This window comes from Ixodes scapularis, unplaced genomic scaffold, assembly GCF_016920785.2.
Source record: "Ixodes scapularis isolate PalLabHiFi unplaced genomic scaffold, ASM1692078v2 PGA_scaffold11__112_contigs__length_91849675, whole genome shotgun sequence".
Taxonomy (NCBI): domain Eukaryota; kingdom Metazoa; phylum Arthropoda; class Arachnida; order Ixodida; family Ixodidae; genus Ixodes; species Ixodes scapularis.
Window position 1 is genome coordinate 23,826,685 of NW_024609837.1, and position 21,384 is coordinate 23,848,068.

The 21,384-nt window shown below is 46.9% G+C and overlaps 1 protein-coding gene across 1 annotated transcript in view; it reads right to left on the reverse strand.

Annotated features, from left to right (window-relative positions):
* Positions 1-268: 268 nt before the first annotated feature.
* Positions 269-21,384, reverse strand: part of LOC115332520 (venom metalloproteinase antarease-like TtrivMP_A) — an 89,925-nt gene continuing 68,809 nt past the window's right edge. Inside the window, exons 10-14 of the mRNA XM_040216452.2 lie at positions 17,162-17,270; positions 14,180-14,323; positions 10,259-10,394; positions 3,960-4,061; positions 269-452 (exon numbers count right to left, since the gene is read on the reverse strand). Coding sequence (XP_040072386.2) covers positions 345-452; positions 3,960-4,061; positions 10,259-10,394; positions 14,180-14,323; positions 17,162-17,270 — 599 coding nt within the window. The 3' untranslated portion in view covers positions 269-344. The remainder of the gene's footprint in view (positions 453-3,959; positions 4,062-10,258; positions 10,395-14,179; positions 14,324-17,161; positions 17,271-21,384) is intronic.

Below are 21,384 nucleotides of genomic sequence, written 5' to 3' on the forward strand. Positions count from 1 at the left end.
CAACGACATTATAGTTCACATGCCGCAAATCGTGACAATTCCTTCGAACCGTTCTCGCGAGTTCCTGTGCAATTCGCGCGCGCACGCGCTGTGGTGCTGGCGAGTCGGTCGGCGACGAACCGTTCGCATCGAAACGACTCACTAAAACTTCCTAACGACTGCCTAAGCAACGAAGGGCGGGGCTTATGATGTGGACGCTTTTTGTGTCGTGATATGTCCTTCGGCGTTCTGATTAGCTGCGGTCGAAATCTGGTAAGCTGCGGAGCGACAAATGTCAAGAAATTAATTAGTCTTTCATATTAAACTTGTTATATTTTAGATAAAGATAATAGGATGAACAGGTTTTATAGACTTCCAGTCTCCTTTCGGCGTTTGATTTTTCTGCGCTTTTTCTTCTTGGCCTTTGAAAGGTATTTCGGTGGCGTCTTTACACACTCGCCGCCGAGACATATCTGTGGAAGAACGTAAAAAAAATGTAATGACTCAAGGAGGAAATTATGAAATGCAAAATATAACGAACCGGAGCAAAAAGAAAAAAAAAAAACTAAATGTACAACAGTTTTTTTTTTTTTTTTCTTTTTTGCGGTGTGCCTAGATTACGGCAAAGACAAAAAAGGAGTTTTCGTAAATAGGGAGTTTTCGTAGACCGCGTTGCCCCTTCCGCTAAGCGTTCCGCAACGAAGAAGTTGCTACTGCGCCCGCGCGCCGATAGCCTTTATGGTGGAGTTCCCGCTATCGTAGCGGGTTGCGGAGGGCCTTGCGGGACGGCGAAAACGATCTACGAAAACTCCCTAATGTTTTCGCCGTCCCGCAAAGCTCTTCGCAACCCGCTACGACATTTGGAACTCTACAGTCAAGGCCATGGGCGCGCAGAAGCAGTAGCGGCTTCTTCGTTGCGGAGGGCTTAGCGGAGGGGGAAACGCGGTTTACGAAAACTCCCTAATAAGTTGGCACACGGGTTGGTCCCGGACTCCGAATTACATTTATTCGGGCAGCATCTTCTTTAATTTGTGATGATTCGTGAGGGATTGAAACATAATATACTTGGGACGAACAGACATAGTGGCACATGCCATTTTATAGTTTTGGATTGAGTACCTCGATCTTTGCCTATCCCTCGTCAATAGACTGGAGTGCAAGTTCGTCTGCTTCGTTTGCAGGGGTTGTGGTTACGTCAGAACGCCGACCTTGGATTGGTTCTGAATGAAGAATAGTGGGTAGACAGCTAGCTTCGACATCTACCCACTATCCTTCAATCAGAGCCAATCAGAGCTCGGCGTCTTTCTGACGTCATCGCAACTCCTGCAAAAGAAGCAGACGACTTGCTCTCCGCATAGGATGGATGGATGGATGAATACGGCTGAGCCCTCTGGATCGGGCGGTAGCTTACGCCACCTAGCCATTTTGTTTTACCATTTAAGCTTAGAATATTTAAATGTGAAATCTATATTCACTCCGCAGTGCAAAGAAAGTGAGGCTGTGAAACCCCCTTGCCATCAGTGGATAAGAAAAAACCTAGTTTTCTAGGTATTTTCTACATAGTTTTTGAAAGTGCGCGCCATCTATGATCTGTTAGCTGAGACTGAAGCCAAGCTACACGCGCTCGTGCTCTCGTGATCGTAGCATTGGCTGTTGTCTCGGTCGACGTTACTAGATTAGCTCAGTCACGAAACTGTCCATAGACACTGCTTTCACGAGCAGTACCCACCTCTCCACCCATGCCACGCCTCCTGCATAGCCTCCCGGCGTTCGACGCGCGACCGCTATGTAGACGACCACTATGGTAACTGCATGTATTCTATGGAATCACGGCCCCCGAGAAACGACGCGCGGTTTTGGAGGCCAAGATGGAATACCCATGTTTTGAAGTACAGCCTGCACAGCGTCTGGGTGGCTATCACCGTACTCTATGAAGCACACCGTTCCGAAGCGAAAAATGAGATGGCGCTACAAACGATAGGAGGCTAAAGGTCCCTCGATGTGTTTGTCTTTGTCTTGCAAGACGCGTCAAATGCGCCAGTGCACGAGGCCCGAGTCCCGAGCAGCCCTTGGAAGCAAATGGCGGCGGAGCACCCGCTCGTGGCACGTGTCCCGCGCGTTTCCAAAATAAGGACTGGCGGTGCTTGTAAAAAAAGCACCTTTATCAAAGGGCTTTACGGGAGGCGGACTGAAGGGGTTGGGGAAGGGGGAGGGGGAAATGTTACTCCCCATCTAGAAACAATGATAAGTTCTTAAAAAAACAAAACAAAAAACGTTGGGGGTGAATTTTAGCATATTTTTGTCTTGTAAATTTAAATATCACAAGCATTTGACCCGTACTTATCAATAGATTGTTATGGTTCGGCTATTGTCATTGCAGCGATTGGACACGGGCCACTCACTGCCCGAATGCTTGTCGAGCTATTGATTATCACGAGCAAATTCACTGCTCGCGCAATGCTCGGGCTCAATTTATGAGCCGCACTCAAATATCGTCACTGGGGGGTACTGCGATTCCCCAGCTACGTCATCAAGTTTTACGAAGAAGAGATTGAAAGAAAACGCTCGCTTTTGTCCTTGAAATGCATTGCAACGAAGGAGTTTTTTGGTCAGTGGAGCTGCGTGCGAGTGTACGAGGGTCGCACTAGTGCCAGTAAGCTCGTGTAAAGGGGAAAAAATCCCGAGGACACCTAAGCACTTCTTATGAGTTGTGAATGCGAAAGCATTAATGTGTCCGCAGCGAAGCTACCGGTCTTCAAACCATAGGGCGCCCTATGGTTTGAAGACCGGTGGCTTCGCTGCGTTTCAATAGGAGCTAAGCCTTTTTCTTTCTCTACTTTTTCCTCAGGTAAACTCGCTCTTTGCGAATTTTATAGAAACAATGCACCATCTTTGACCAACGCTGTACAAAATCGGAACGCGATAGGTTAAGAAACCGAATTTTTCGGTCAATTTAAAGAGCCTGGCCGCTCCTTGAATCACCCGATAGATTAGATATATGTTATCGTATCAAGACGTACGCGTTTGAAATGCCAAAAGCATCGCTTCTTCTTCCGACAATCAAATCTTGTAAGATCTACTTCGCGGCGTATAAACAATGCGCGAAACGTGTTTTTTTTTTTTTTTTTTTCTTTCTTGAGGTAAAAACGAGTAGGTTTCGGTTTCCTATCGAGCAAGGTCGTTTAGGTTGAGTCGCCATGATGGCGTAATTCCTCTTCCTCGTAGCAGGAAAGAACCGCGTGGCATACGGGCGTTGCGCGCCTCAGCCACAGGGTCAAAAAAACGCCACCTAGAATAATCAGACTCCACATCGCCTCCTCTCCCTTCATAAAACGTCATCACAGTCGGAGGGCGCTAACTCGGTTATTGGGCCCGAGTCCCACCTTTGACGCGCTGATTGAACACCAGCCCCGGCCGAACACTGACGCAGCACCCGTGCCCAATCACAGGCCTCGATCGATCTGACTGTCATGGCGGCGGTGAGGAGTCCTGCTTATCTAGGTGGTGTCGGTCGAAACCGCTGGCGCAAAGATGGGCGTCCAAATGAAACTTTTTTTTTTTTTTTGGCGGCCCGGGGGAGGGGGGGGGGGGGGGGGGGGTTGCAGTAAAATGCTGTACCAGCCTTCTAGATTTTTCAAACAAATTGATAATGTGGCTTTCGATTATGCTCAGCTAGTTTCTAATTGAAACTATACCCTATAAATTCACGAAATAAAAAGTTATACTTACTCGAACTTAAATAATAACCTAATTATACCAAACGCTATTAATATGACCTAATGGGCCATTCGGCAGAGACCAACACGGCACTACCTTTTTTTTTCAGTTCGGTGCATATTTTTCGCAGTAACGATTTGGCTCACGTTGCGTGACAACTTTCCCTAGATGGCAGCACATAAACGTGACTGTCATGTACTGTTCCGCTCATCAAGGTCATGATGTTTTAGTTTTACGAAACGAACAATTCTTCGAGGGCTTACCTTTCCTCTTCCACATTGCATTCCATCCCAGAGATTCTCATAAGACCAGAAGTGGTTATTATTCATGCAGTACGCTCTACAGTCTGGATAATTTCCCGTGTCCTGAGGAAAAACGAGACGATAATGCTGTGTACTACAGCATGTCGAGTCGTCATACTGCCAGTCCTATCGCCTTACTACACAAAACCTTTGAGCTAACTTTAACGCCACATTCTACGCAGGTGGAATCGAACGGGCAGCCTAAAAGGCGTATTAATTTATTATTAATAAATATTAATAATATTTAATTTATATTACATATGTACGCTAAAGAAAGCGAGACTTTTAGGCCCCTAACCGACATGATGTGGCAAAGGCTTAAAACACTGATTAAAGCAACAAGTTTCTATATCAGTTGAAATTAACATTAACGGTCGTATAATATCGGGCACGGATATGGCGAATGCTTTTAATAAATATCTTGTAAATCATCCCACATCTTCTGTTTCTACTACTAGTGTAAATAATGCACTTTAGAGCATGCCCTCAACCTTGCCTAATTCTATATTTCTTTTTTCCACTGATATATCCAAAGTCTATTATACATTCATGAGCCTAAACACTAGTAAAAGTATTGATGCATACAATATGCAGATAAATCAAGCAAAGTATGGTTTAGATATTTCAGCAACATATCTAACTGAAATATTCGATCTTACACTTCCGCCCGGTGAGTTCCCTTTTAAAAGGCAAATTGCCACAGTTAGTGTGTTACATAAAGGTGGACATTTAAATAGCATTAAGAACTTTTGGTCAATTTCTATACTTTCAGTATTCTCTAAGCCAATCGAAAACTAGTTTCAAATTGAATTGTCTCTCATTTTGAAAAATATTTTTTAATTCCGAATTCCTAATTTGGTTTCCGTAAAAGTTATTCCACCAAGTTAGCATTATGAAAACAAAAAGAAATAAAGCAGCCCCAGATAATCACTTATTAACAATCGGTATACTTTTAGATTTCACTGGAGACTTCGACACAATAAATCACAATGTCTTGATAGAAAAATGAGAATACTATGGTGTTCGTGGGAAAACATTAAATTATTTACAGTTTTACTTACAAAATCAAACTCAGTTTGTGTCTATATTGAACTTTAAGTCATATATTCCAAAAATAATAAATGGTGTGCCCCAAGGCAGCATTTTAGGCCCCCTACATTTTATTCTTTGTACCAACGATATTGTAAATGTAAATCATGATCTTCAAATTGAGTTTATTATATATGCTGCTAACACCAGCATCTTTTTTTCTAATAAACATATCAGTTCTCTAGTACCTAAATGTAATTGTGTTCTTGATCGTGTTGAAAAATGGACAAAAGACAATCACCTTAAAGGGATACCACAACGAAATTTGAAATATATCCGTCGTGTTCAAAAATAGGTTGAATATGATCCACAATATCCGTAAATGACAATCGCACGTTTGTATTTTGAGCCTGGTGGCTGTATTTTTGGTTATAAACGGCCCACTCTAGCAAGCGCTCGGAGAAGGCCCAGCTTAGAGCAGGTGACATACGACGCAATCGTGACGTAGGTCGTCTCAGGACGAGCAAAGCTACGGCGAGCCTGACATCGAGAGGATGGCCTAGTCGTTCCAGCCACCGAAGCGGCTGCTTTTGCATGAATTTTGAGTGACGGGTTAATCTTTTATAATCTTGTAGGGGGACAATAGCGACTTCTGGAACACACAAAAGGGATTCTCGGGAAGGCGGGAGTTCCTCCTTCCCCTCTTCTCTCGTCGTGGCCGGAGGCGAGACAACCTCCGTCACTAGCTGTCAAGGTTCCTAGACGGGCATTACAAGCGAGGCGTTAGTGACATCCACCAGGTGCTCTTTGCTAATGGTTTAATTCGTTTTAAAATTTCTTTTCGTGACTTTTTTAACAAAATATTTGTGTGTTCGATGTGATACTGCTCCTTTGAACACACATGGACCATAAAATAAGTACCGAAATTTCGTTGTAGTATCCCTTTAAGTTAAGTACGTAATAAACTAAAGTCGACATGCTCCAGTTATGATCACAAACCCCCTGATTTTAAACAACGAAGAAATTTAATTTTATAAAATTAATTTTAATAAATTGAATTTGTCGACACTATTAAGACTTCGGGCGTTTGGTTTACAAATAGTATGTCTTGGAATAAGCATGTAAATTACCTTTAGTCTAAACTGTCGTAAACAGTGGGGTTGCTGACCAAATTTAAATCATTGTTATCGCGTTGTGCTAAGCTTGAACTTTATAATGCTTTGGTATATTCGCAACTTAATCATTGTCTAAAGAACAAAAAAGCGCAAAAAAAAAAAAAACAAAAAAAAAAACACGGACGAAGAGGAGACAGAAACGACACGGACTGGCGCTGTATGTGTCTCTTCTTCGTCCGTGTTTTTTTTTTTTTTTGCGCTTTTTATGTTACTAGATCGAAATGAACCAACTATTGCAACCAAAAGTTTTAATTATTGTCATCTAGGTTGGGGAAATACTTATAACAAAAACCAATACAAGTAAACTACATAGTTTACAAAAGAAAGCTGTGCGTGTTATTGCCAATGTTTCATACTGTTACCATACTGAACACTTATTCTCATTGTTTAATATAAAACCGATTTCAAATATTTACATGTCCCGACTTGTGGCGTACGAGAAGTGTACGCAGTTTAAAAATAAAGTTTCTGAGGAACTATGTAACTTTGCCCTTTTTCCTTCCTCATATCAACTCCGCCCTGAAAAAAATGGGGTGTTTCACCACCACATACATTATACTACAACCACACAGTAAATTACCAATTAACTACTTTATTAAATAAATTATTTTTAAAATGAGTTCCCATTTTTTCTTCATTTTGTACAATTTGTTGTCCGTACATTTAAAATGATGTCCTTTCTCTCAATGAACCTATTTTGTTCGTTTTCTGAAATTGTGTTGGAATCGCCTGCCTCTAAAGGAGGCCAGGACCTCCGTCAAGCTGCTGCAGTAGCTTTTTGCCTTGGTCCCCCGTTCCAGTGATGAAACAAAATAAAGTTCTCCGACAGGTGTGCTTTCCACGTCCAACGAAGTGGTTCCCCGAATTCCGTTAAAAGTGTCGTGCTGTCTCCGGTGGCGATCCTGGTGGTCAAAACAGCGGTAGTGGATGTGGCAGGCGCCCGTTCTGCTGAAGGTCGCTCTTCAGCATGGCAGTCCACGGAAACTTCGGCAGCCACGGGTTGGGACGCCGCGACGACGGCGACCCTCGCGCTTCCTGGTGGTTTTCGCCGGAACTTCTACGGTCAACCGCCAGGATCGCGACGTCCGACAGCACGACACTCGGGTTTTTGTGAGGTCAGTTGTTGCCACTTCGGGATTATTTTCGACCTACAATTCAACTTCGCATGGACCATTCCAATATTTGCCACCGTGATTATTCCAATAATCGCGGAGGATTGGAATAAGAATGGTCAGTAGACAAATATGGCGGCGCGTAGAAAGCGTGCCGCCATCTTTGTCTACTGGGTTATGGAACGCTTTCCGAGCATGGAACGCATTCCGAGCAAAACATCACACGCCACGCTCCTCACATATTTCACAAGTTCGGGTGAAGAAATGATGATAATAATAAAAAGCAAAACTACGAGCCTAAATTGGTATGGATCCCCCAATGATCCAACCCAACGCGAATAAGTATAACATAAAGCCGGTTTCATTTCTGGAACATCCATGTACATTGTGTGAAAGGTTTCAAGGTACTGGAGAAAATAGAGCCCGATTTCTTGGCCCGCATAAATCGCGTTGCTCAAAGCTGAAGCACCGTGGAAATGTGACGCTAGCACATTGCACTACACAATGCTAAAGCTCAGCATATAACGTTACCTAAATGAAAATATTTAAAAAAATATTCCCCACGAGTCGGCGTCCACCGAATCCTAATGCTCATCAAACCAAAATCTAAGTTTGTGGGTGCCTTTAGCATTTATTTCGGTAAAACTCTTCGCAGTTCCAAATACGATATTATTTTATTTATTGCAGGCGAGTTTTTTTCCGCTGACAGAATTGCTACATGCACCTGCAATCTTTAATTTCGGTTTGATGAATATTAGGCTTAGTAGCTACATCGGCTCACAGAGAAATTTTGCGTTTCTTTCCGTATCTTTTGATCCACGTAACGCCATGCGCTCAACCATTCGCACTTTATCACCCCCCATATAGCGTCACAATCTCATGAAGTTTCAGCTTTCCGCGATGCGTAGTGTCGCAGAAAGCTGGTCGAGAAACCGGGTTTCATCATCTTGATCTAACCCCTGTAGGATAAGAATGCATAAACATCTTTGTTAGGCCTATTGCAGTTAATACGCCTCGCAAGTGGGCTCATTTTCGTCTTCTGCGCATGAGAAAGGAAGTAGCGGTGCCGTCAGAACGCCGAGCCCTGATTGGCTGATCGCGGCCCCCTATCTGAGTGTCGTCTGCTCCTTTGCAACGTCGTCTGCGTCTGTCTTACCTTTCCTGCGACTGTCGGAAGTGCAGTCTTTACGAGCGAGCTCGACTTCGCCTTTCACAGAGGGCAGACGAAATAACTCGAGCGGTACGTTGTTTTTGTCTAACAACTAGCAGACGCGCACCAAGGAGGGAATTCAAAGGACTCACTGCGAGGTGTCCCGAGGCGCCGAGGTTTGTTTACTAAGAACAGGGAGTGAGCGTGTTAGTGTCCGCAAGTTCCCTCCCAAATACTTTTCCGCTCCTTTCGTGTGCGGCGAGACCCCTCATTCTTTAACGGCGTCGGCGGGTTGGCGCAGTTAACGTCGTCTGCTTTACGTCTGCTAGTCAAAGCGTTGGCGGCTTTACCTTTCCTGCGTCTGTCGGAGATTCACCACTTTTTCACCGGCGAGAGTCACCGTTGCCTCGGGAAACAAGGAGATAACAAGAGGAAGAAATTGACCTCTTAATCCAAAACTGAGGTCAGCGATCAAAGTATAATACGGGAAGGGTTCACAAGGGTCGCGCGGGCATATTCCATTCAGCACACCAGCCGGTCGTGGGCAGACGGTCGCCGAGTCCCGGAGTGCCTGCTAGGCCTAACTGCCGTGCTCGCTTGGTCGCGTTCGGTGCAATCGTGGCCGTTGGAGCTTTTTCCGGGTGTTTGTGGATCCAGCATCCTTGTTCGTCGTCGTCTGTTTCAAGTACTTTTTACTTTTTTCTTGCTGCTTGAAGTCGGGACGCGTGAGAAGCGTACGTAGAAAAATAAACGTCCGTGGGTCGTCGCGACCAACGGTGGTCGCGACCGCGACGCTGTCGGCCAAGCTTATTTGATCGTAAGAAGTGCGTAAGACACCTTGGTAAGACAGTTTCAAAGCTGTCGTAGGATTTCGTCGTAACCTGCGCAAAACTTACGAAAATTTCGTTTCGTGGATACAAATTTGTTCTTAAGTTATGGCTTACGCACATTTTTGGCGTAAGATCGTTTCGTGAATCTGGCCTCTGCACTTACGAAAGTCGCAGGAAATGTAAGACAGACGCAGACGACGTTGCAAAGGAGCAGACGACACTCAGATAGGGGGGTCGCGATCAGCCAATCAGGGCTAGGCGTTCTGACGTCACCGCTACCCCCTGCGCAAGAAGCAGACGAACTTGCCCTCCGGATAACTAACCGTTTTTCTTACTGTCATAAGAATAGAAAAACACATATAATTTAAATGGCGCAACGAAAAGTAATAACATCTTAAAGGCCGACGTACACTTCGCGCTTTTCATTCTTGCCCGCATCCTCGTTTCTTATATCCTCTCCCCTTCGTACCTTGCTCCAACTTGGCTCAACCCTCAGCTTAGGAGAGAGGAGCGCTAAGAGGATTATCTTCCTTGCAGAAAACCGATTTGTACGTCGGCCTTTAACGAACATGTGAATCCAGTGGTTGGTTAGGAAAAGCAATCGGATTTCACCAATCTATACTAAATAATTATTCCTGTGTATGACGTCATCGTTAGTGGATTTCCGACCCGCCCCAAGTGGCAGACTCGCTGAAGCTCCACGTGAGCCGCCGCAAAATGGCAGACGCGGCGACGTCTTGGCGTCGCCGCGTGCTACCCTTGACGCTCGCTGTGAGGCGCTGCAAGACGCGCTGGCGGCGACGCTGACGCAAGTTGGGTGGCGCTACATGGGTCCACTATGTGATGACGTTTGGGATGGGAGGGAGGGCAAAGGGGGAAGACGGAAGTCGTCCTTTGATTTCCCCTTACTCAATAAAAAAAAAAAAAAATAACGCCACGCTCTTATGCTGTAGTATGTTCTTACCAGACCACTGTCTCCTCCTTCGGGGTAGAGCCTCTTACATAAAACCGACTTGCTCATTCCGCTTCCCGGAAGGTCTTTGATATCCTTCAGGTGATTGATTTTTGATTTCACCTCAACGCACTCTTCGGGCAGGGACCTATATCCAAAGTTTAGAGATAGAATCAAAATGTATTGCTGAGTTTTCTTTTCTTCGTGGAACGACACACTACTTAAACTTTCACAAAGATTGCTCAAAGGACCAATTACTAACGTATCTACATTTCGTCTTGCGGCTAAGTGCCAAATCACGATTAAGAAGGAGCTGATAGCACAAGAATCAAGTAAAAAAAACTACACCCACATCGCTTGAAAACAAAACAAAAAAAAAAAAATAAAGAAAACTGGCTGCATGTTTGGTAATTTTGCCGAACGCGTTTAAATGGTGCTCTACGTTCGGGTGGGTAGGATGTCCCTAAATTTTTCAGTGCCCGGGGTTGGTGCTGCCATAGCTTCCTATGGCAGCACCAACCCCGGGCACTGAAAAATTTTCGAGGGAAAATGAATCAGCGACATGAGATCACAAGGGCGCATGCCATTTCTAGCGCTTGAGACACTGGGACGGGACTCGTAGCCGGTTTCCCGCGGGCCGCGTCCCAGCGAGTTGCGGGACGCATGAGGCCCGCGGGCCACGTGTCTGAGACCCATGATCTACACAGTGGTGTCTGGTGTAAAAGGTAAGCGATTAATTGTTCTTACAAGCTCATGCATTTAACTTGTAGAGATGCAAAGCCTGTCTCTATTCTCTTTTGGCCCGAAGCCCATGCATTTCACTGTTCTCTTAAGCGCGAATGGAGGTCTTTGACGTCATTTTTGTTGCGTGTGCTCGCGCACACCGGCGGCTGCTGGCTCGTGGAAAGAACGTGCGCCACTCTGACACGCCGAAAAAATTCAAACTGCCCGCCAGTGCCCTGTGACGTAACAGTGTACCGCAAGGTGTCGGGGCGGTCAGAAAGGAGCATCAACCTACGTCACTAAATTGTGTTCTCCGGAAGTCACGTGAGTCACTCCTCGTGCTCCCCACAAGCGTGCCTACGACTTTTTTTTTTTTTTTTTGCCTTCTCCACGAGCGATTGTAGAAAACGATGTGTCGGTTCCACTAGCTTTTCATTATTGCACCGTTGTTTAGTTTGCGCGCTGTAAAGTTGAGGACGAAGAGTCAGTAGATGGACGTGATGGAGGTCAATGATGAAAGCGTTGAGAGTACAAGCCAGTGTCCGAGTTCATGCCATCAGTCCGATTGTGCCATACTGGGCACAAAACACGCTATCGAGTTTTGAAAAAAAAAAAAAAAATAGAACGCTCGCAGAGGTTAGGATGTGTAGCATACGACACGCCCGATCGCATTGCAGAAAGTTCAGACACCGAGGTCGTCGAATCTTCGGATACTCTCCGGGCTGAAGATGTTTGCCGTCTAGACAATACGAACTCGTGAGTGTACCAAGTACAAGTAAACGTCTAGCATAAAGTACGTGTTTTGTCTAGAACATGAGCAGAACTTGTTTACTAAGTTCACTGACTCGTCTTCTTCTACCGTTACAGCAACATTAGGCGATGAAAAGCAAATAAAAGAAACCTTGTATGCTTGGATTGCTCGCGGAGGTGCCGAGAATAACAAAAATATATAAAAAAAAGGTATTACACGCAGTTGCGGTAAGCAGGAGGAGTCATACAAGTAACGTGACTTCCGGTGATGCCCTCCTTCTGACCGCCCCAACCTCTTTGCGGTACACTAATACGTCACAGGGCATTGGCGGGCACTTTGAATTAGCTTCGTATTTCTATTTTTTATAAAAAACAAAAAAAAAAAAACTACGCAACTCTAAAGTGAAACAATTCTTTGGTGATATCACTGATCTCTATGACAATTGCTGGATCGCGTTTGCCCGCTCCGCGATTGCGGTCACTGGCGGCCATCTTTAGGTAGAGTTATATCACCTCTAGCCAATGTAAGCTGCTGCAGCCGCTATCATCCATCCATGGCAGATAGCGTTTTGGCAGGTGGGTTGGCAGGCTGCGGTCAAAATAGCGTGGGTGATATTGCGTGCTTGATTAAAATTATTTGACGAAACATGTTTTTGAAACCCGGCGTGAACAGTAGTCCGGTTTCTGAGGACCTGGTAAAAGTTTCACGAAATCGAAGCACCGGGAGAAAAGCAGCACAGCACGTATCGAAAGTCGCATCGAAAGAAGCATCGAAAGCAGACGACGGTAGGGAGGCTGCTTTTGATGCGAGCTGCGCTGCTTTCCGCCGGTGCTGCGCTTTCGTAGAACTTTTTTCGGGTCCTCAAAGATGAGGCTACTGTTCACGCCGGGTTTCAAAAATCTGCTTCGTCGAACAACTTCAATCAAGCACGAAATGTCACCCACGGTACAGTGTACTAGATCTACGGCTATTTTTGTGGCAGCCTGCCGCCATTGCGCTGTCCGCCATATTACTACGATGGCTAGAGATGATATAACTCTACCTAAAGATGGCCGCCAGTGACCGCATTCCGGTCCATAGGAGGAGCTGGTCAAACGCGATCCAGCAAATAGACATAGAGATCAGTGGGTGATATCCTGATACACCATTTTAACGCCTAGCATGAAAAGACAAAACTTCAATTTTTTCAGGATTAAATATTAAAAGATTTGCCATACAACTATCAAGTATACACGACGTATCATTCTGAAGAAGCACACAATCATCCCTCAAACATATTCTCAAAAAGATTTTTTTTTTTTTGTTTGGGGGGGGGGGGGGGGGGCGTGTCAGAGGTTCTTTAAGGGCCAAATGAACAATAATTCATAAAGTGCGTCTCAATGTAGCTTAAACTAAATAACTCGCCGAAGACACTTATGACTGCTTACCTGTAGGAATGCTAAAGCATTCCTACACGCAGGGCATTCCTCCACGCAGCGCTTCCTTTTGCACACGGCGCTCCGGCGGTCATATCACGCTACCCCTCTGCGCAAGCGCGGCGTACAACGCCGGCTTCACGACGACTTCCGTGGCGAAGCATCTGCGTTGCTGTGCTTTTCTTGGTGTTTTATTTCTGAGCCGCATCCACTTTGACCTCCAGCGGCCCCGCCAGCTTGCGTGACGAAGCATCTGCGGCGCTGTGCTTTTCTTGGTGTTCTAGTTCTGAGGCGCGTGCTTGATGACGTATTTTTATGGCTTTCTTTCGGGGACAACGCCAAAGCCTTTTCGCGTAATGGGGCAAGTGCTTCGTCCCTTTACGACAGCCATTGCGTGTTAAGCGCGAAACACATGCACGACGAAACCGTCCGATCCGACGTCCGACCACGCAATACGACGGTCGGAGGCGAGGGTTTTCAACGCTCTCCGATGCTACGAAAATCCTCGACCTCTAAGGTCATTCCGGCAGTCCGCACGTCAGATCGGAAGGTTTCGTCGTACATGTGTTTCGCGCTTTATGCATTACACACGGCTCGCAAAGAGAAGCGATGACGATACAACTGGGTCCAGGGACAGGCGAAGAAACAGAACTTCCCCACCTTCTTGGGCCTTTGCCAACTTCTGAGGATGGACATAAGGCCCCGATGCACCGGTTAATTACGTTCCTTGTACTCGTTTCTTCAAAGTACTCAAAGTTTGGTGTAACTAGCTAGTGCGAACTCTTTTTTTCTTTCTCTATCTTTTTTTTCTGTGCGTGTATGTTTGTGCGTGTGTGCGTGTGTGTGTGTGTGGGGGGGGGGGGGGGGGGGGGGGGCTTCTCTGCCTTTTGTTTTTCTAGTACCCAACCCTACTATTTTCTTTCTGCTTTGCGAAGTAGCAAACCACCTCTGAGAGCAGGTTGACCTATTTGTGTTTGTAAATAAACAACTTTTCCCCTCACGCTCTTCATGGAATCTCGGCTTTTGTACGTTTAAGATACTTACTTCATATAATTACTAATCATTGTTTTTGAGCAACTTGAAAACGAGTTGCCTGGAGGAGGGCGAACGAAAGGGACCATAATATATCCTCCATTGGGACCACACGCAATCTCGTTCTGAACATCACCATCGTGAAGACTGCCGCATCTGAAAGTCGCCAGAATGGAAAAAAGATGTTACGAGTTTTTAACGAAAATCAACATTCATGGTTTCTAATTTAATATCACTAACGTACACAGCGTCGGTAGCCGCAAGCTCCATATTATCCGAAACGTATGGCGCGCCACGTACCACAGCAGGGCGCGCGTGCGCAGCTAATGTGACAGCGCATCCACACTTTGGTGACAGCAAAGCAATGATTTCGGCTGTTGTCGGCATAGGCATACAACAAAAATAGAATCGGACACGCCGTGACGCAACCTTTACAAGCTGTCATATCAAGCACCAGGCTTGTGTCTGAATATTTCAAAGATTTATCTTTCAAGAGTGGCTGGAAAATATCGTGACCCTTTTTTCCAAGTGAATTCTTCCCTCATAACTGGCTGATCTTATGTTGGCGATCACCTTGCTCCCGGTTCCTTCTTTGAAGGCTACTTTAGTTTCCGGGGAATGTGTTTTTCGCTCAAACTGACTGTAGTTTAAAGACGTCGTAGCAGTAGCTTGTCGCAGGTTATGCTCGTTCAAGTCGATTGAATATGCTGTTCTCTTTTACACAGAAAACAAACAAACGTCTCATGAATGAACTTTCCCCATGAAGTACGTGCGTTTTCATTTCTTGAGTAGACTGTTTCCTCGCAGCGGGGACGATGTTAGAACCGCATAGACAAGGGTCAAAATAAAGCAGATACAATGGCAGGTCAAAATAGGGCAGCTGTCAGCTATCTATCGCGCTACAGACGCAAACGGCAGTCCGCTCTGCGACCGGCGAAGCGGAAAAAACCATCACCCCTGTAAACGTCAACCAAACGTCGTTCGATCGAGATGTGTGCGTGGAGCACAGAACAGTAAGAATGTCAAAGAACTGATCTAACTCTATGGAGTCATCGCATCGAACCAAAACACAACGTCGCGCTTCGAGCGCATTAATTCTACATATCGAGTCAAATAATACACTTAGAAATCAATCTCAAGACACGTAATGTGAACGGATATGCTAATTAGTTTTACATTTTACGGCATTCATTAGTTTCCGACGACGTAGTACTTAAAAAAATAGAGTCCAGGCGAGCTGGTGTGAGTCGAACTTGGGGGCAAAACTTAGACTGGGTTAGGAACACGGAAAAAGCAAAGGAAGACAAAAAAAAAAAAAGCAACGTTTTTTTACGGCCTCGACGGGAAACTACTACGGAGCTTCACACCTGCTAAGCTTTCGGCGTTGCGATGTAGCGGTAACCGAGAATGCCTAAAACTTCGACGTTTGCTCTTCTGGGACAGCTGATAGTAATGTAAATATTAAAATACTAAAAACGCTCGAATAAACATCTTACAAGAGATGCATGAGCAGTTACACCAGCAAGCAGGCTGGCGAAGGGGCCTTCCCAGTGTTGCAGAAGTTTGAGCTAGATGGCGCGACGAGTCACACCAAACTAAAGTAACTGTATATGCTCCGCTTGCGGAGCAGAGTACCGCAATGGTGCCATTCTGGAGCCAAGCACTGCGGGAAGCCACGGTCGGTTTTTGCAGGGGACGCGAAGGCGCCGACGCGAGACGGCGTGCTGTGGCGTGCTGCAGCGCGCTGCGGAAGGAAAATAGTGCGGAGTGCGGCGACGAGCCGCGCAGGCGCCGTCATCGTTATCCCGTCGTTTCCTGTTTCCCTCTCGATTGCAAAAATCGCAGCCGCGGATCCTGCGGGTCGCGTGTGAAGTAAAGTCGTCAATTCATTGCGGTAAACGACGCAGCGGCTGACGAAAACGCCGTCCCCTCGCTTTCGCACGAGAGCTCGCCGGCTCGCCAGGACGGCCGGATGTGCCGGTCGCGTATCGCGTATCACTCCGCGAGAGCCGCAGACGCGTGCAACGCGATCGCCTCCGTGTCGTCTGCTTCCCATACCTTGGAAACGGGTGTCCTAAAACATCACTCGCGTTATAAAAAAAACAGGATTGTATTGTACCCAGTTGACGAACATAATGTTCAATGACTTAGGAAGCTTTCGGCTCGTTCGCTTTTAGTCTAAGATCTATATTTGGCGAACTCAAAGCGGAAAATATGTTCCCCCGAAACTCGGCGCTCTGGAAGGCCGCTTTCCCGCACGAAGGTCGGATCCAGTTCTTCCCACATGACCACTCCTCCGCCAATACGGAGATGGCGGCGAAAGGAAAAGGAACGCGATACTCTGGCTCTGCAAGCAGAGCCTATACAGTTACTCTAGACCAAACTTGTCCGCCCCGAGGCTATCCCCTTCAGACTTCCACATTTCTAAACGAAACAAAGCCACTCCTCTCCGTTGCAAGCTGGTTCCTAGAATTAAACTTGCGCAATGTAAAGCATAATATTCTATCATTCAGTTCATTTTTGCTTATGCAGGTTTGTCAAGTTTAAAGGGTGGACCCTGCAGTGGGGAACACTCTCCCAAGCCAGCCACTCAAATAAAGCTGTCTACAGAAGGAAGTGTCACAGGGACGTTATGCGTGTGCTGGGCCGACCCATTTCAGACCCGTATCAGACCAGTACACGTATCTCATAATACCATATGACAGGAACAGGTCGATCAGTTTTGCAACTCGATAAAGTTTCAAACGTTTTCTTTCTCTTTTTTTTCAGTAGGGGTTCTACGACTACCCGATAGATGGCACCAGCGTTTCTTGTAGGCGATTTTAAGAAGGCAGGCCGTCGTACGCAGTCGCAAGTGTGAAAAAAGGTCTTTACTATCATTGATGTCGCAGTCTTATTGGCTGCCCAGCGATAACAAGATGACCGGGACTCGACACGCCGTGCGTTCCTTGAGCTATGGGAGAGTATAGAGAATCACTGGTAAAGTCAACTTACGAGTGTCCTAGTTCGTGCACCGCGAGGTCGATCATCCTGAACAATCCTGGCGTGTCTTCGACTGCAAGGACGCGCTGGACTCCACAAAGAGATCCAATGAAGGCTAGTCCTACGATTGATGACAAGAACCAAGCAACAATTCATTTACATACGAGTAGCGTGCCAAATAAATTTACATTTTTTATTCCTGCATTCACTGGTCACACCGGTCAGTAGTCATGTACTCCCCCTGGAACATAATGCACTTGGGCTACCAGCTACCACCCATGTGGCAACATTTCCGTGCCAGGGCATAGTCTTCAAGATTTTTCGCGCACTCTGCTCCAGCCTGTCCAAAAGCTCGGCTGCACAGCAGAAAAAAACGAGCGAACTCAATTCTCTAAGTAAAACAAAAATGCCTTGCTTTGTATGTTTATACAGCCTTGATGGAGATAAGGCCTCCATTTTGAAAAACAGCGCGAATAACACACGGACAAGAAGGAGAAAAAAAAATATGGGTTGTGTGTGTGTTTATACAGCCTAGAACTTGGTCTTCCTCACAGGGGCGACGAGTCTCCCAGCTGTAGATGAGAAATTTAGCCAGTGCGGTACAGCCGCTAGCCTGGGGTCTTTAACGTGCATCACGCAGTAGTGATACACGACCGCACGCCGGTACGATGCTCATCCAGATCGAAACGGGCAGGGGTGGGGCTCGAACCCGGGATCCCTGGGTTCTGCAGCGCGAGCTTTCACACAAGAAGGAGAGAACACACAGGACGAGGCGCTGGTCGTTCTCTTAGCTGTAGTTGAGAAATTTAGCCAGTGCAGTACCAACCTCTAACCTGGGGTTTTTAACATGCATCACGCAGTAGTGATTACACGAACGCGTGCCGGTACGAAACTCATCCAGATCGAAACGGGCGGGGGCGGCGGGGATCTAGTCCAGGAGGTTCTCAGCGCAAGCCTTTCGCTCCACGCTCCGAGCTGAGACGCTTTAGCCCACTCGGCCACTTCTTCCCCTAGTTCTCTAAATATCCGCATGCTGCGGTTATAACCAAACCAGAAACGGAAAGAAAATTAGCACGCTGTCAAGTGTGAGCCCGCGGCATGAAGCTTGCATTTTCATTGTTCTCATCATCAGAGTAGTGACAGGTAAGTCTACCCCTTTCGATCTTCGCGCTGTTTCGCTGGATGATACCTCAGAATGCAAGATTTAGTATGAATCTATATTTGTCCTCCGTGGATGTTGTCTGGACCGGCGGGACAGGCAAAGAAGTGTTTTTGTCGTCATGCATGAGAACAGCTTTCTGAACTCCCCTTACACGCACGACATTTGTTATATACACCCCTCGCGCCTTGAAAAGATGAACCTTTCAATTTCGATCAACTCCTTCCTTGCCAAAGCTATGTGCGTTGTTAACTAGAGGAAGGGTAGTGAGATTAGGCACGGAGGCGCGCCATGCATTGCTGTGAAGCGGCTGGCGTGGAAAGGTCCCGGATGTACGCAGCGGAGCTGCGGTAGCATGGGTCGGAGGATCCGAGCGTTCCGAGGACCTTCGGCGAGCAGGTTCGGCTTGGCGGTTCGGCAGCGCGATCTGGCTCCCGTTCACAACTTTCCCCCGTGTTTTCTGTCGCTTATGTTGATCGAAGTGCATTGACGAATTGACTGCGATGACAACGACGACGACAACGCCACTAGCGCAGCAAATGCTATATGAGATGCGTGCGCTATACTACAGTCCATGCTTTTGTGGCGCCCTCTTGTGCCGTCGACACGATGTGCGGCAGCCGTGAGTGCTCGCTGAGCTCACTTCCTTTTCTCTAGTTCACCTTAATTGCGAGTATCACTGATATCTATGACTAGTTTCTGGATCGCGTTTGCCCAGCTCCGCCTATGCACAGAAATGCGACCACGGTCGGCCGTCTTTTTGGTAGATTTGTATTATCTCTAGCCATCATAGTAATATGGCGGACAGCGCTGAGGCGGCAGGCTGCCATAAAAATAGATGCAGTAACTACACTGTACCGTAAGTGATATTTCGTACTTGATTGAAGTCGCTCGACGAAGCATATTCTTGAAACTCAGTGCTTGCGACAGAGGAAGTTCGGCTATGCCGTCATGGTGCGCGACGCGCTGTTCATATCGCCCCGATCGCGAAAAGACAAGAACTTTTTACCGGAGGTATTCAGTGTTTCGTGCTATCCTGGCGCGCAGAGATACGTTCGGTGAAAAATATTTATTTTTTCCCAAGGTTTCCACGAAGTCGCCTCGCGACCCTTCAAGCTGTAGGTGGAAAACGTGTACCCTATCTAACGGGCGGTAGATTGACTATTCGCAACTTTCAGGGATGGTGGTACCGCGGTGTGAGAATTACGTTCCTTAGCTCCTGGGTGATCAGCTTCACAATGAAGGTGCTAGCCTACACATTCCTGACGTGAAAAAATAAAGTAAGACTCGAATATTTATTGATTGATCGATTGGGGTTTCATGGCGCAAGGGCTGCTAAGGCCAAAGTGCGCCAAGAGTACTGCTTGTATATAGCAAAACTGAAATTACTTATGCGTCGCAGTCCCAGCCTCGTACTGTTGTTCTACAATGATCCTCCAGATGAGAGCTATTTTGACAGGCGCCAGTGCGCCCCCTATAGGTCGTGAAAGTTGTGAATGGCGTAAAGAGTTAATATAACTGGACAAAAAAAATGGCTGACCGCGGCCGCATTAGAGGAGCGGGCAAACGCGTGCCAGAAAAAAGTCATAGGAATCAGCGGGGAGTATTCACTAGCAGCCATAGCTGTGTGCACGACTTCAGAGTTCGTGCTAGCGGTGAGCTTTCACAGCTCTTTTTCAACGTGCATTCCACACCATCAAGATTACGGCTCATAGCAGACTATTAATGTCAGCTCGATCAAGAGCATGGACTCTGGGGGAGGACGACAAAGCGCTTGATCTGCAAGACTTGTTTTTCTGGATGTGAGCAGAGAAGAAGAGTTCGGAACTGATAGGACGTATTTTTTACGGCTCCTGCGAGATTAACCTTGCGCCCACTTCACTGGCCTGCGGGTTCCCAGCGGCCTTGGCCCTGGCCTCGGGCCAGACCAGCTCGGGTGGTGACCTATTACCATCGCCGCCGGAGGCGTCCGGCACAGAAATGTCCAGGCTCACCCAGCAACAGCCACCACCCTGAGCCGACCATTTCCCCGATGACAGACCTCTATACGGAACCTTTCACCCACTGCAAGTAAGCCTTCCATCAACTCAAGAACAACCACAGGGACCACCGCCACCAAGTCTCGAACATACATTTAATGTATTAGCGACACTGATTCAGCAGAACCCCGCATTCCTCGAGGCACTGAATCATTTTATGGCGCAGTTCACACCGCCTCCGCAAGGTGAGCACTACCCACATCAACAAGTGCGGCAAAAGGAACCACGGCACCGGCGTCCATCGACACGATGTAGTGCAAGATCTCGCTCGCCTAGAAGCGAAACAAATACGCAAGATGACACGACCTCGTCAGAAGAGCACCGGCATATTCCGGATAGCGACCATTCCTATACAGCACGTTCGCTGACACCGAATGGCAACCAGTTTCCAACAGTCACCGCATCTCAGTGCCATGGCGGCCTTAACCAAGAACACAACACCGAGGTGCCCTTGCAACATGGAACGTCACCGCAAGCTGCATCGCAGAATATGGAGGGAGATGACGATCAAGAGTGGCCGCTCCCGGGCGCCACAGCACGAAAGAGGAAAAGAAACCCACTGACTCCGGAGGATGCGGAAACGTCAAAACCAATTCCACAACCAACACAGACGGTGGTACTTCGGTCCATTGGAAGAAAGGCGGTGAATTCCTTCACAGGGCAGGAAATCTTTGACGCTGTCAAGCAAACCGGCGTTCAGAGCAATGAGCAGTACACCGTTCATCGTAATGAAAAGGCAAATGCAATAGCCATAACAACACGCGACCCCCTAACATTGGAGAAACTTCTCAAGGTGAAGGAAATACGAAAGGGCACAGAAGTACACCAACTGCAGCCCTATAAAGCTATGGCAGGGAACGAATGCCGGGGAGTACTCTACCTCCCGGGCGAGGGACACGAGGTGACCGCCGAGTCTCTACAAGCAGACATTGTGTCCAAGAGTCACAAAGTCGTTGCAGCAAGACCGATGGGACCCAAGGGGAACACCATCCTTGTGACATTTGAAGGCAGAGTTCTCCCCAAGAAAGTCAGCTACT